At 35.3% G+C, this 15,998-nt stretch overlaps 1 protein-coding gene across 8 annotated transcripts in view; it reads left to right on the top strand.

Moving 5' to 3' along the window:
- The window catches only part of IBTK (inhibitor of Bruton tyrosine kinase), a 72,504-nt gene that overhangs the window by 28,208 nt on the left and 28,298 nt on the right, over window positions 1–15,998 (top strand). For all 8 annotated transcript variants that reach the window (XM_015570294.1, XM_015570291.1, XM_006773450.2 and 5 more), the window contains 5 exons: window positions 5,318–5,419; window positions 7,842–7,959; window positions 11,504–11,564; window positions 12,378–12,499; window positions 14,171–14,283. In XM_015570294.1, the coding sequence (XP_015425780.1) occupies window positions 5,318–5,419; window positions 7,842–7,959; window positions 11,504–11,564; window positions 12,378–12,499; window positions 14,171–14,283 (516 nt within the window). The remainder of the gene's footprint in view (window positions 1–5,317; window positions 5,420–7,841; window positions 7,960–11,503; window positions 11,565–12,377; window positions 12,500–14,170; window positions 14,284–15,998) is intronic.

Raw genomic sequence — 15,998 nt, 5'->3', positions numbered from 1 at the left:
CACAGGCTTAATTTAGAATTAGCAATAGGGATGATTACTAACAGTAAAGACATAGAAAAAGCAAGTTTTCCTTACCTATGTGAAAATGAACTCTGTAAGAATTGTATTTAATGGTTGAGGTTGGATTTAAAACTTCAGACACAACTACTTCTGTGAGTGAGATGAATTGACAACAGAGAGTATAGTTTTGACCAAGACTAAAAAAATTCTGTCTTGCCTGCTTTTCCCCTTGTTTAAAGTAGAGATATGTCTTCAAGATCCTGATTTCAATTCCTTAGGCTAAATACCCAAAAGTAGTATTGCTGTATCACTTCTAATTTTAATATTTTGAGGAACCTCCATATTGTTTTCCATAGTGGCTGCACCAATGTAATGCCCAACAGTGCACAAGTGATCCTTCTATACCCTCATCAGTACTTTCTGTTTTTTGATAGTAGCCATCCTAACAGGTGTAAGGTGACATCTCATTGTGGTTTTGATGTGCATTTCCCTGATGATTATATACTAGTGACATTGAGTACCTTTTCATATACCTCGTTGGCCATTTGTATGTCTTCTTTGTATATTATCTGTTCAGGTCTTTTGCCCATTTTTTAACTGAGTAACTTATTTTTTGCTCTTAAGTTTTAGGAGTTCTTATATATTTTGCATATTAACCCCTTTCAGATAAGATTTGCAGATTATTTTCTCCCATTACAAAGGTTGTCTTTTCATCTTGTTGATTGTTTCCTTTTGCTGTGCAGAAGCTTTTTAGTTTCATGTAATCCCACTTGTTTCTTTTTGCTTTTGTAGTAGGTGGTTTTGGTGTCATGTCTGAAAATTTTCGCCAAGATCAATGTTTAGGGTTGGTTTTTTTTTTCATGTTTTCTTCTAGGATATTTATGGTTTCAGGTCTCACCTTGAAGTCTTTAATCCATTTTGAGTTGCTTTTTGTGTATGGGTTCACTTTCATTCTCTTGCATGCAAACATTTAATTTTCCTAACACTCTATTGAAGAGACAGTCCTTTCCCCATTTTGTATTCTTGACACCTTTGTTGACTGTGAAGGTTTATTTTTGGGCTCTCTAATTCTGTTTCACTGGTCTATGTGTTTGTGTTTATACTAATACATTACCGTTTTTATTACTGTAGCTTTGTAATAGAGTTTAAAATCAGAAGTGCCATGCCTCCAGTTTTTTTTTTTTTTTTTCCTTCAAGATTGCTTTGGATATTCAGGGATTTTTTGTGATTCCATATGAATTTTAGGATTGCTTTTAAATTAATTAATATTATTACATACAAGATCCTTGGTTGATTACCTCCCACACACTCACCCTCCCCGCCTTCCCTCTGAGATTCCTCACTCTGTTCCATTCTTCCGTGTCTCTGAATCCACTCTGTCGACAGTTTATTTTGTTACTTCTACATAAGTATGATCATGTGATATTTGTCGTTCTCTGACTGACTTATTTCACTTAGCATGATACTCTCCAGTCCCTCCATGCTGCTTTTTATTTTATCTTTTTATTTCCATGAAAATGCCATTGGAATTTTGATGGGGTTTTATTGAATCTGTAGATTGCTTTGGGTAGAATGGACATTTTAACAATATCAATTCTTCCAGTCCATGAACGTAGTATTTCTTTCCATTTATTTGTATCTTCTTCTATATCTTAGTCCTCAGTGTTGTGTATTTTCTAGCATACAGATCATTCATCTTCCTGGTTAAATTTATTCCTATATTTTATATTGATGTAATTGTAAATGGGATTTTTTTCTTTATTACTTTTAAGGATAGTTCATTAGGCATAGAAAAGCAACTGATTTATTTTTATGTTTATTTTGTATCCTTCAACTTGACTGAATTTGTTTATTTTCATAGCTTTTTAGGGTTTCTGTATATAGGATCTTGTCATCTGCAAATAGAGACAGTTCAATTTTTTCCTTTCCAATTTGGATGCCATTTATTTATTTTTCTTGCCTGATTCCTCTGGTCAGGAGTTCTAATACTGTGGTGAATAGATATTCCTGATTTTAGGGTGATTATCTTTCATATTTTTACTGTTGAGTATTATGTTATATTCATATATGGCCTTTATTGTGTTGTGGTACATTCCTTTTATACCTAATTTTGTTGAGAATTTTGATCATGAATGGATATTGAATTTTTTCATATGCACTTTCTGCATCTACTGAGATGATCACATAATTTTTATCCTTTATTCAGTTAATGTAGTGTATCGTATTTATTGATTTGCATGTATTTAACCTTCTTTGCATCTCAGACAAATCCCACTTAATCATGGTGTGTAATACTTTTATATGCTGTAAATTTGAATTACTAATATTTTATTAAGTATTTTTGCTTGTATGTTAATCAGGGATATTGTTCTGTAATTTTTTTGTAGTGTCATGTGTGCCTTTGGTATCAGGATAATGCTGACCTCATAAAATGACTTTGGAAGTGTTTCTTTTCATTTTTTGGACAAGTTTGAGAAGGGTTGGTGTTAATTTTCCTTTTAAATGTTTGGTGAAATTCACTCGTGAAGCTATCTAATCTTTTTGGGGAGAGTTTTGATTACTGATTCAGTCTTTTTACTCTGTAATTGGTCTGTTCAGATCGTCATGATTCAGGCATGGTATGATGTACACTTGTTGTAATTCACTCATTTATTCTAGATTGTCAATTAATTGGCATATAATTGTTCATAAAAAGTAGTCACGTATCAGTTGTAATTTCTCTTCTTTCATTTATGATTTTATTGGAGTCCTCTCTTTTTTATTCCTTAGTCTACTTAAATGTTTGTTAATTTTGTTTATCTTTTTAAACAACCAACTCTTAAATTTGGTGTTCATTTTTCAGTATCGTGTTCATTGATTTCTGCTGTAATTTTTCCTTTCTTCTAACTATGGGCTTCATTTGTTATTTTTCTTGTGCAAAAAATTTAAGGTTATTTCTATGATTTCTTTTTTGTTAAGACATTTATCAATATAAACTTTCTTGTTAGAACTTTTTTTTGCTTCATACGGTCAGTTCTAGTATGTTGTGTTTCAATTTTCATATGTCTCAAAAGATATTTTTTGCTTTCTCTTTTTAGGACTGTGTTGATTAATTTCCACCTATGTGAATATTCTAATTTTTCTCCTGTTATTCTAGTTTTTTACCTTTTTATTAGGAGAAGATACTTGGTATGATTTTATCTTTTTAAATTGCTGAAACTTGTGGTGGCCTAACATATGATCTCTTCTGTAGAATGTTTTGTGTGTACTTGAGAGAAATGGAATGCTCTGCATGTGTCTGTTGGGTCCATTTGATCTATAGTGTTGGTCAGGTCTGCTGTTTCTGTACTGATTTTCCCATCTGGATGATCTATCCATACTTTGAATATGAAGCCATCCTTTATTATTATTATTATTTTAATTTTTTAGTATCCTGGAAGGGAATTCATTTTTTTTGTTGTTGTTGCTTAAAGGGGGATTGTCAATGGCGGGGGCGGGGGGGAGGACACATATGTAATACCCATCCTTTATTATTATATATTGATGTCTATTTTTTTAAAAAAATATTTTTATTGATTTCAGAGAGGAAGGGAGAGGGAGAGATAGAAACATCAACAATGAGGGAGAATCATTGATTGGCTGCCTCCTGCACGCCCCATACTGGGGACTGAGCCCACAACCCAGGCATGTGCCCTTGACCGGAATCAAACACTGGACCCTTCAGTCTGCAGGCTGACACTCTATCCACTGAGCCAAACCAGCTAGGGCTATTGATGTCTATTTCTGCCTTACGTTCTGTTAATAGTTCCATTATATATTTAGGTTCAATGTTGTTTGCATATATTTTTATAATTGTCATATCCTATTGCTGTATTGACCCCTTTTCCTAGCTATTCAAGTGTTTTTTTAACTTTGTTTCTTGTTTGCTCCATCCTTTATCATTGTCTCAGTCAGATTCAGTGCGAGACAATCACTGATTGTTTTTAATAAATGCCCCAAGGAAGAGGCTATTCACATTGAGCAACTTTGAGTAGGTCCATTAAAGACAAGCCCTGCTAGTGAGTGGGGTTTCTAGGAAATAGCCAGACATGTCAAGTAATGACTTAAAAAAAATAATGTTGCTCCACAATAGTTCTGTCTCCTCCAGTGGCTGTAGTTGTTCATTTCCACTGTAATTGCATGATTGTTGGTTTTAAGACTACTGTGAAAGAGGGGGGAGGAGGATATAAGAAGGAAAAGCTGCAATGTCCCAAAGCTCACTGTCTTACCAAGATTTAGCTAAATTTCTTTGAGTCAGCACTCCCCAGATCATTACAAGTATTTGGCCAATTTTTAGAATTCTAAAAAAGTTGATTTTTGACAAATTTTTTGCAGTATTCTCATTGCCTTTGTTGGAGGAGAGAAATTTTGGAAATAGTCCTTAGTTTGCCATTCCCAATGACTTCATTTCTCCTTCATTTTCTTCTTCTTAACCATTTCTCCCCCCCCACCTTTTTTTTTTTTCCTACTTATGTTGTTATTCTGGCATTGGCTCAGGGGCATTGCTTACGGCCATTAATATGTTGGACCAATAAGGTTATTTTAAATTAAGGAATTCCTATAGTTTAAAAAAATTGTACTCTTAGATAACCAGTTTTTTGTTGTTTGTTTTTAAATATATTTTTATTGATTTCAGAGAGGAAGGGAGAGGGAGAGAGATATAGAAACATCAGTGATGAGAGAGAATCATTGATTGGCTGCCTCCTGCACACTCCCTACTGGGGATCGAGCCTGCAACCCGGGCATGTGGCCTTGACTGAGAGACTGAGAATTGAACTTGGGACCCTGCAGTCTGCAGGCTGACGCTCTATCCACTGAGCCAAATCAGCTAGGGCACCAGATTTGTTTTAAGTAAGGAAGCCTAAGAGCATTATTTATCCTTAATCCCCTCCCTCCCCCATATATACACATAGAGGTATATTTATATGTTAACACATACCTATATTAAACTTGAGGTCGAGATTTTACTTTTCCTCCTATTTATTAATTTGAGAAATGTTTGTTTAACAACATGGGAGATTTTAAATAAGTCAGGCATTGTAGTAGCTCTCTCCACTAAAAAGATCAACTCAGGTTGCCCATTTTATGGTCTTAGCGTGAACCAGGGCATTTGGGTGTTTCTTTCTAGGTAGAAGTATTTTTATATTATTACTATTTATCATAGTTATAATTCCAACATTGAGAAAATAATCAGTGTAATTATCTTTTACTGTCTTAATTACTTGAATTTGTTTTTCCTAGGTGTTATGTTTATAAAGCAATGAAGAGTGATGCTTGTTTCCTTTTTTTTTCCTTTTAGAATCTCAAAATGTAGATTTTATTTGTAGTGTTCTTGTGGTAGCTGATCAGCTTCTCGTAACTCGATTGAAAGAAATTTGTGAAGTAGCATTAACTGAAAAACGTGAGTATTTTTGAATTAGGATATTAGTATGTTTTCAAGTTGGTCTAGGATTGCTGTATTTTATTGATTTTTGATTCCATTTATGGTAAAATGTACCAATATTTTTTGTCTCATGAAAAATGTGAAAACATTTACATTATTTCATGTCATCATTTGTAAGCATATCTATTTCAGAGATGTTAGTATGTGAAAATATGTACATTATAATTGAAATATATTATTTTTTTAAATGTCACAAAAATTTGAATAATAAAGATGGTGTGATACTTAATTTGGAATTTCAAGGGTGAGTTTGGAAACAGAAACTTTTTACCCTTTTCCTGGTGTTGACTATAGGTCTATGTTTAGATACCCATTTCCTACCATTTGATGGAATGTTTATGTAACCATTCCATTAATATATTTGAGCAAAACACATCTTTTTTTCTCTTAAACTTTTATTTCTTTCTTTGTTCATTATTCAGTTAATTGCATGGCTTTTCTCCTGAACACTCAACTTTGAAACTGCAAGTTTTTTTGGTTATTTTTTGTTCTGTGTACCAGATTCTTTTAGTTGTCAAAACTGAATCATCTTAACTGTGTTGATCACATTTCTCCCACCTTTTTATTCTCTCTGTGATCATGCTCATTTGAATTCACTGTTACCCATCTCTTCTGTGTAATGTCACAGTAGTCTTTTAAGTCCTCTTTCTCTCTTCTAACTTCTCTTTAATCTTTCTGTAGGAAGTAATCATGTCTTCCCCTGTTTAGATATTTTTAATTGCTTATCCTAGGATAAAGGTTAAATTTCCTTAGCCTGATATAAAAGTTTTATGACTTTCTAATCTAATCTTTGTTCTCCTTTATTGCCACTTGAGGAAGTGTGAAGTGATTTCCTGTCAAGTTTTTCTAATTTGTAAATGCTAGTAGTTTGTCTTAACTTTAGTGTCTTATTTATATTTTTCTTGAGCTCTATGGAATATCTTCTTCTGGGTTATCAGGAAGAGAACAATAGCTCTGATTTTTTAGGAAAGAAAGGGAAATATATATAAAATAAAGGATGCAACATGCAACAGGTATAAAGTAAACATATAGAAGACATTTTTAGTTGTTCAATTCACTTTCTTGGTATCCCTTAGATATTTTTTTCTTGCCCCTTGCTGCACATTTGCTTTGATTAATGAATCTCTTGATCTTCCTAGAACCTAGCAAGAGGATGGTTTGGTCTTCATTTACTGGGCAGTCCTTATTCCCAACTGAACAATTCCAAAATTTTTATATGATCCATTTTGATGTCTTTGAAATGGGAAACTCTCGATTCATTATTCATTAGTTGAAAGTAGGTTAGTCAGAAGTGAGACAGAGATGATTATTGCTTGCTTGCAGTTACAACTTTTGACAGAGTTACAAGGGAGAAAGAAAAAAGAAATGGTGGAAGCTTGGCATAGAAGATAGTTCTGTTTTTCTGGGACTCAGAGTAAATAAGAAAAAGAATGGAGAGGTTTGAGAAGGCAGAGCTACATGCTAGTATAGATGAAATATGTTTTGCTAGAAGACTGTCCCAGAATATCCTACTTCATATATAAAGTGTTTATTTTGTTACTGGCATTTTAACAAAATCCAGACTCTCTTGTACGGAATGCCAGGTTCTGCATTGGCCTGAACAATATGGTAAGATATAGATATATTTATATTCCAAAATATATAGTGTGTGTATGTGTTTATATATGCCAGTATACCCACATAAATTGATAGATTACTCAACATATATTTAATGAACATTAAATATATTTCATAATTTTCTCTTAGTCTTAAGAATAGCTTTAGTTTTATAGAAGAGAGAATGACTTCTGTGCTATATAAATGAAAAGGAAAGCTGGTTATCAATTAAAGTAAAAAATATTCTAAAAATATTAGGTGGAAGATTACTGATTCTTATGTGTTTGCTTTTAGGTGACTATAATGCACCTTCTGTATTTTCTCTGCTTAAAATTTTTTTATGTGTGCTTATTTTTTCTCATAACCAGTCATTTAAAATTACTTTGGCATATTAGGATGAAAAGTGAATTCTTCCCAGTTGGTGTGGCTCAGTGTGTGAGCATTGACCTATGAACCAGGAGGTCACAGTTCGATTTCCAGTTAGGGCACATGTCTGAGTTGTGGGCTCAATCTCCATTACTGGGTGTGCAGGAAGCAGCCCATCAATGATTCTCTCTCATCATTGATGTTTCTCTCTCTCCCTCTTCTTTACCCTCTGAAATCAATAAACATATATTTTAAGAAAAGTGAGTTCTATATTTGTCTCTGTATAAGTTATTTTTGTCAAGAAACTAACAATTTTCCTTGTTCTAAATTTTCAAACCTGACAACTGTAGAAATGTATTTTATTTTCTGTAGTAACATGCCTTTTATCTCATTTTGCATGCATTTTCTTCCTTTGTAGTTACCCTCAAGAATGCTGCTATGCTACTAGAATTTGCAGCAATGTATAATGCTGAGCAATTGAAACTGTCTTGTTTACAGTTTATAGGACTGAATATGGCAGCTTTACTTGAAGCAAGGTAGGTTGGGTGTATACATTATATGATCATTGCAAAAGCAATTATTTGGAAATAACAGCAGTTATATTAGTAATTTAAAAGTAATGATAAATTCTGGTTTTGTAGAAAAATTGAAATGTAAGCGGATTTAATGATTCCATGAACAATGGCTACTTATATACTAACCATTGATAAGATACAACAATGAACAAAATAGACAAAATCCTCAGTAAAACTTACATTCTGGTTGCAAAGTTGTGAAACAATATTATCACATTTATTTTTTATATGTATGCATCTCTCTGCTTGTTTAGGTTAGTTTGTAACTGTAATTGTGACCTTGGCTTTTGGACACTATATGTAATACTAGTACTTAATTTACATGTAAGCATGCATAAAATTTGGTTGATTTCTATTTTTGTATGTGTTTATTCTCTTTAAGACATTTCCTGTCCAACTTAGGCTGCAAGGGATGGTCTAAAAATTTTATTTTCTCTAGTTTGTTGGAAGCCGATAGGTGCATGGGAGGCTTTATGTAGAAATCAATGAGTAGTAACGAAATGCTTCTTACGACCACTACCCTTCCCATTGGCTAATCAGGGCAATATGCAAATTAACTGCCAGCCAAGATGGCAGCCGGCAGCCAGTCAGCTTGAAACTAACATGAGGCTTGCTTGCTTCAGTGACAGAGGACTCCAACGTTCCCTGCCTGCAGCTGCAGGCCTCTGAGCTGCAAGCAACTATGTAACAAACATAGAAGCTAAACAAAACCCCAGAAACCTGCCGGGCTTCAGCCAGCAGGATCGCAACATTGTAAGCAAAGGCCAGAAACCTACTTTCAGCAGCCGAGGCCTAAGAGCTGGAGCCAAGCCTCAAAGCTAAAGCTGGCCCAGAATAAAAAAGAAAAAAAAGAAAAAAAGGAGCGGTTGGGAGCTTCAGTCACCCCCCAGCCTGAAAACAGCCCTCAGCCCCTCACCCAGACTGGCCAGGCACCCCAGTGGGAACCCTCACCCTGAAGGGTGTGTGACCAGCTGCAAAGAGCCATCATCCCCTCATTAAGTCTGGCCAGGCACCCCAGTGGGACACCCTTCAGGACAAACCACCCGGCCCCCATCCATGCATCAGGCCTCTATCATATATAGTAAAAGGGTTATATGCCTCCCAGCACCGGGATCAGCAGAGCTGCGAGGCCTCCCGGCACTAGGATCAGCGTGATAGGGGGCAGCGCCCAAACCCCCTGATCTCCCTGCAGCTCTGTGTGTGACAAGGTGCGGCGCCCCAACCCCCTGATGGGCCCTGCTCTGTGTGTGACAGGGTGCAGCGCCCCAACCCCCTGATGGGCCTGCTCTGTGCATGACAGGGGGCTGCGCCCCAACCCCCTGATTGGCCCTGCTCTGTGCGTGACAGGCTAAGGAGCCAAACCCCCCCTGATTGGCCCTGCTCTGTGCATGACAGGGGGTGGCGCCACAACCTCCCCATCGACCCTGCCTTGAGCGTGACTGAGGGTGGCATCACAACCTCCCAATCTCCCTGCTCTGTGCATGACGGGGTGGTGCCCCAACTCCCCAATCGGCCCTGCTCTGAGCCCGACCAGGGGCTGCACCTAGGGATTGGGCCTGCCCTCTGCCACCCGGGAGCAGGCCTAAGCCAGCAGGTCGTTATCTCCTGAGGGGTCCCAGACTGCGAGAGGGCACAGGCCGGGCTGAGGGACCTCCCTCCCCACCGAGTGCACAAATTTTTGTGCATCGGGCCTCTAGTATCTTCATATTAAAGCTGAGAAAACCCAGAAAACTTTTTTGGTAAAAAATCAAATCTTAATGTACATAATTTATTATAAATCATAACAGTTTTTGATAACTGACCTTTCAAAGTCAGGATAATCTTTAATGAAACTAATTCCAAAACTGATTGAAATAAAAGTGTTTTATTAACAGATTTTTAATAATTGCCTCTTAGGGTTCAATTTAGAGGAAATAATATTTTGGCAATTTAATGCTTTGTTATTTTGTAAACAATGCTTTTCTAGTACAAATTAATGTTATGGAATATTAGACAATGTCATTTGAAAATTTCTCTTGAATGTTAGTATGAGAGACAGACTAGAATTGCAGAAGAATAAAGTTAATTGCTGACATTACATTAGTAATTCTAATCACAGCAATTATTAACCAAATTAAGCCCATTCAGTTTGTCAGATAGGAATTAACCAAAATGTAGAATAAGCACCAAACCTATCTAAAGTATATTGGAAAATAATGAGTCATACTACTATTACTCAGTTATTATGTTGTGACAAGTATCAGCTGAACTATTAATATTAAGGATGGCACAAGTGTCTACTGGTGTAATTTTACATGAGTAGTCATATATAACTTGCATTAAAACAAAGATTTGTACAGATTTGACCAATCCTAATCAAATACGTGTTTGCTAGAAAAAGTGCAAATAAATATGCACAGAAAAAAAAAAGGGCACACCAATGAGGACATAGTAGCACAAGTTACTTATCTTCAAAATATTAAAACTGGTATGGTACATATTTGAATATGCACATTGTTTTGGATTAGTTTTAAAAATACTTTAAAATATATTTCAAAATGTAAATCGATTTAAATTTTCTCTGGTGTCTTAAAGTACATCTTGGAACCTGAGAGTTCCTTCATACCAGTGATGTAGTCTGAATGTCATTTTACACAGGAAGATACTAAAGCACAGAAAGGTAATATGAGTTGCTCAAGGTCATGAAGTTAGTTGGTAGCAATGATAATTCTAGATAAAATTTAAGTATCCTAATAGTTAGGCAATTGTTCTATCCATATAAGCACTCCTTCTATAGTTAAAGATTATAATTTGTGGAAAATGGAAGTTGAAAAATGAATATGTACTTGCTATTTCATTACAATCCTACATAATAAAAGGCTAATATGCAGATTGTCCGGGACGCTGTCACAGTAACAGTAATGACCGAACAGCTGTGTGGGGTGACATGGCCAGCAGGTGGGTTAGTAAGAGACGACCAAACAACTGAAGCAGGGGGGTTAAGTGAGGGACGACCAAACGACTGAACAGCAGGCTGTGTGGGGCAACCAGGCTGACGGGGGGGGGAGGGGGGGGAGTTGGGGGCTACCAGGCAGGCAGGCAGGTTAGCAGTTAGGAGCCAGCGGTCCCAGATTGTGAGAGGATGTTCGACTGGTGGCAGTCGGATATTCCCTGAGGGGTCCCGGTTTGGAGAGGGTGCAGGTTGAGCTGAAAGCACACACACACACACACACACACACACACACACACACACACACACGTGCACCGGGCCTCTAGTATAAAATATTTTTCTATCATTTATAAGAGTTATTTGAGTTTTATATAAGATATTTTCTAGTGTGTTCATGATGTTTATCGAAATATATAACTGCATGCTTCCTAAAAGAATAGGTAGCAGCTAGATATTAATGTTTTAAAAATAACTATTATTTATTCAGCAATATAAAATATCTCCACATATTTAAAAACCTTGACAGGTATTAAGTTACTTAAGTATTAAGATAAAATTTTGTATCTTACTTGTTAGGTCTCTTGATGTTTTAAGTGTTGGTGTTTTGAAGGATCTTTCTGCATTTTACCGAAAAATGGTAAGGTTTATGTTCTTTTGATATTATCATCTAAAGCATTATATTAGGTCAGACATCTCAATGGAATAATTTCCTAATGAATTCTAATATTTTAGGATCTTGTAGAAAACAGGACCTAGTATTTCTTTCTATACATATACTTTTTAAACCTTTATTATTGAGAGTGTTACATATATCCCCTCTTTTCCCCAATTGACCTCTTCTATTCTTTACAGATTCCATAGATAAATAGGATAATTGATATTGAAAATATTTAATAAGATTAGTATTTTTTAATTTCTTCATAAATGAAAGTTATTGAAAGCTTCAGGGTCTTTCATTATTATTTACCAAAGGTCAGACAGTGCAGAAACATGGATTTACATGACTCCTATAACAAATAGATTAATTTGCATTTAAAAAAATATTTTTAGTGATTTCAGAGAGGAAGGGAGAAAGAGAGATCGAAACATCAATGATGAGAGAGAATCTTTGATCGGCTGCCTCCCGCATACACCTTCCTGGGGATTGAGCCTGAAACTCAGGCATGTGCCCTTGACCAGGAATCAAACCCGGAACCCTTCAGGACTAGTTTGTATTTTGAATAAAGGGATGCTTTTCTGTCAAGGTGTTTTTTTTTGTCCCCCATGCCTTAATGGAATAATCTTTTAATTGAATCAACCACTTGATTTAAATTTAGAAAACCATTAGGCCTTCTAGACTTTTTCTAGTTAATGTCACCATATATTAAAACAAATGGGATATTACATCAAGATCTAAAGAGATCTTTATAAATTTTGTATTTAAAAGGTGACATTTTTTTTTTTCCCATAGATTCCAGCAATGGATAAAAGAGTCATTACACCATATCAGGATGGACCAGATATTAGCTATTTGGAACTAGAAGATGGAGATATTTTTTTTAAAGAAGAAATAAGAATGGAACAAAATAATTCGTAAGTTCTGTTTCCTTATTTTCTCCCCCCCCCCCCCACTCAAAACTCTTCTCCCCCCCCCCCCCCATTCAAAATCTTGGACACTTTCATGTTGACATTGAAAGAAAAAAATTGAGACACCTGAAATAAGACATGCATTTATGCTCATTCTTAGCCTTAGTGTAGTACAAAGTAAATGAATACTTTATATTTGCAGATATAACAAAATTACCTGTAAATATGAAAGGAATGTAGCCTTCAGATTAAACATGTTGGGTTGAATTAGCGCATTTATTTTAACTACCTTCCTAAGCCCTGCTGAGGTTAAAAAAACACAAAAGGCATAATGCACTAAAGCCCAGAGAGCAGGATAGGGGAAGACAGCAGTCAAGAGATGATGACAGCTTTGGAAGTTGGAAAGAGGTTGCTGAGCAGTAATGACAGAACAGAAACAAATTAAAACATAATTCTGGAAAGACGTAAGAATTAGAGGTACCAGGTTTCTGAAGACGAGTGAAAAAAAAAAAGATCAGAACAAGTGGTTGGATTTGGAAAAGAGCATTGATTTCTTTCTGAACCCCATTCAACTAAGTGATTGCCCCTCCCCCATGTTGGTATGAAGATTAGATTTATAGAGAACCTAACTGGTTCAAGAGATACGGCCTGCAATGACTTAACATTAGGAAGTCCTCCAGCAAAGTATTCCAGATTCTAGATAATATCCAGTACTAGGCCTACCATTTGACTAGCACTGGTTATAATTTCCAATTCATGTTTTAGGCTCCCTTATCAACTGCTAACAGAATTAGTTCTCCTTGGTAAATGATTTAAAATCTTTGGTTGTTCAAGTCATTTACTACATATATGCAATGTATTATGTGTGTATGTGTAGTAGCCCACTATGTAGCTCATTGAAGACTGCTCTTGGATTCTGATATATTCACTTTTCTTTTTCTTTTTTAATCCCTTTTCTAGAGTTTGTTAGCATTTGGGATACTTGGCAGTTTTTAGATATCTGATGTAGATGTATGACATGTTATTATGTTAAAAATATAATAAAATTATTAGCATTGACATCTTATCCTTTCAAAATAATAGTATTTATAGCAGACCTGTATAACTTGAAATTATAGAATGAAATCTGTAATTTTTAGTGAAAGGTAGTTGTAGCCCTCATAGATAATTTTATTTTTCATTTCCTGATTAATAATACTTAATTTAGGGGATTAAGTATTTCTTTAAGCTTTAAATTACCAGCAAATATTTCTCATTCAAGATTATAGTTTATAATAGCTTTTATATGAATGTGCAGTATTTTACTTTTCAAAGAATTTTCTCCTATACCATCTTATAACTTTCACAGAAATGCTAGGGTTAGAGTAAGCAATAGTAACACACGGAAGTTCAGTGAAATTGAGGAATTTGCTCTAGATCACATAAATGTGACTGCAGCATGCATATCCTTACATGTTTTCTTTTTTAATATAGGGAGAGGGAAAGATAGTCATGGATCGGCTGTCTCCTGCACTCCCCTTACTGAGGATATGTATCTTGACCTCCTGGTTCATGGGTCGATGCTCAACCACTGAGCGACACTGGGCAGGCCTTATGTGTTTTTTTCAACATGCATAGTTCTTTTGTTTCATTTTAATTTATTTTTTAAAAGTGACTTTTATGTTTGCTATTTCCTAGGGAAAGTATATTCAAGAAGGCCAAAACAAAAGCAAAAAAGAAGCCACGTAAACGTTCAGATAGTTCTGGAGGTTATAACCTTTCAGATATTATTCAGAGCCTACCATCTACAGGTTAGTGGAAAGTATTTTAGGATGTATTTCCGGATTTAATCTTTCATGTCTCTATTCTTTACCTAATTCATTTGACATGTATTAAATACTATTATATGCTATTTGCTGGGGCTACTGAAATAAAAAACTGTCAAAAAGAAATTGTCTTAGGATTAGGGTGGTTACAGAAAGTGATAGTACTTGTGATAAGTACTCTGAAGTTGCTGTGGGACACAGAAACTAGTCTGAGAAGATAGGAAGGATCTCTTAGAGCAGTGGTTCTCAACCTTCCTAATGCCGCGACCCTTTAATACCAGCAATTCTCAACCTATGGGTCACAACCCCTTTGGAGGTCAAACAACCCTTTCACATGAGTTGCCTAAGACCATCCTGCATATCAGATATTTACATTACGATTCCTAACAGTAGCAACATTACAGTTATGAAGTAGCAACGAAAATGATTTTATGGTTGGGTCACATGAGGAACTGTATTTAAAGGGCCAGAAGGTTGAGAACCACTGCTTTAATACAGTTCCTCATGTTGTGGTGACCCCCAATTTCATTGTTACAGATTGAACATAACTAAAACATAGTGATTAATCACAAAAACAATATGTCATTATATGTTTTTTCCGATGGTCTTAGGCGACCCGTGAAAGGGTCATTCGATCCACAAAGGGATCACGACACACAGGTTGAGAACCACTGTCTTAGAGGAAAGTGATACTTGAGCTGGATCTTGAAGAATGAAGTTAGTTAAGAAAAGGAGGCAGATGGACCTACTAAGAGAAGTGGGTAATATGTTTCCAAGCCTAGAGGCAATAGAAAGAACTGCACATTTCTTGTGCATATAGTTCAGCATGGCCCAGCCATACAGGTTGTGTGCAGATAGGAGATGGGTTGGAGAGGATCATATTTTGGAGGGTATTGCATATTTCATGCCAAATTAAGGTATTTGGATTTTATTCTGAAGACTGTGGTTAGCTATGAATGGATTTTTAAGGCAGAGTGTGACTGGATAAGATTTATGTTTTTAGAAAAACCACTCTGTCCAGTGGCATGGAAGGTTAGTAGAGGTGGGCAAACGTTATAGAGATACTGTTATCACATGGATTCAGTTCGTATATATCAGTTCTCTAAGGGAGATGCCATTCCTGTGCACAAGAAGGTATATAATCTGATAGTAGAATATAACACATTCTCTATGTAGGCATTATGTTAACCTATTTGAAAGTAAAGGTTATGAAATTTTTTAAAAATTATTTTCCTGTTTTTAATTTTGAAAATATTTAACTTATTGAAAAGATGGAAGAAAAACACCATGAACACCTTATACCATTCATCTACATTTATTGTTAACCTGTAACCACTTTTGCTTTTTCTTGTAGTCTTCCCTCATCCTCCAAACACACTTTTATTTTAACTGATCCACTTGGGAGTAAGTTATAGACATGATATTTCTCCCCAAACTTTTATATGAATCTCCTAAGAATAAGGATATTCTCCTACACAACCACAATACCATTATTATATCTAAGACAATTACATTAATCCATTAATATTATCTAGTAATAGTCTGTACTAGTATCCAATTGTCCAAAAATGTTTTTATAGCCTTGTTTTATTTTAGCCTTTAAAAAAAACCTAGTATCTTATCTAGATTGACTTTGCCTTTAAAAATATATATATATACATATATATATACACACATATATATACATATATATACATATA

This window comes from Myotis davidii, unplaced genomic scaffold (genome assembly GCF_000327345.1).
Source record: "Myotis davidii unplaced genomic scaffold, ASM32734v1 scaffold185, whole genome shotgun sequence".
Lineage (NCBI taxonomy): Eukaryota > Metazoa > Chordata > Mammalia > Chiroptera > Vespertilionidae > Myotis > Myotis davidii.
Note: the sequence above shows the minus strand (reverse complement) of the source record. Positions and strands in the feature narration are given on the sequence as shown.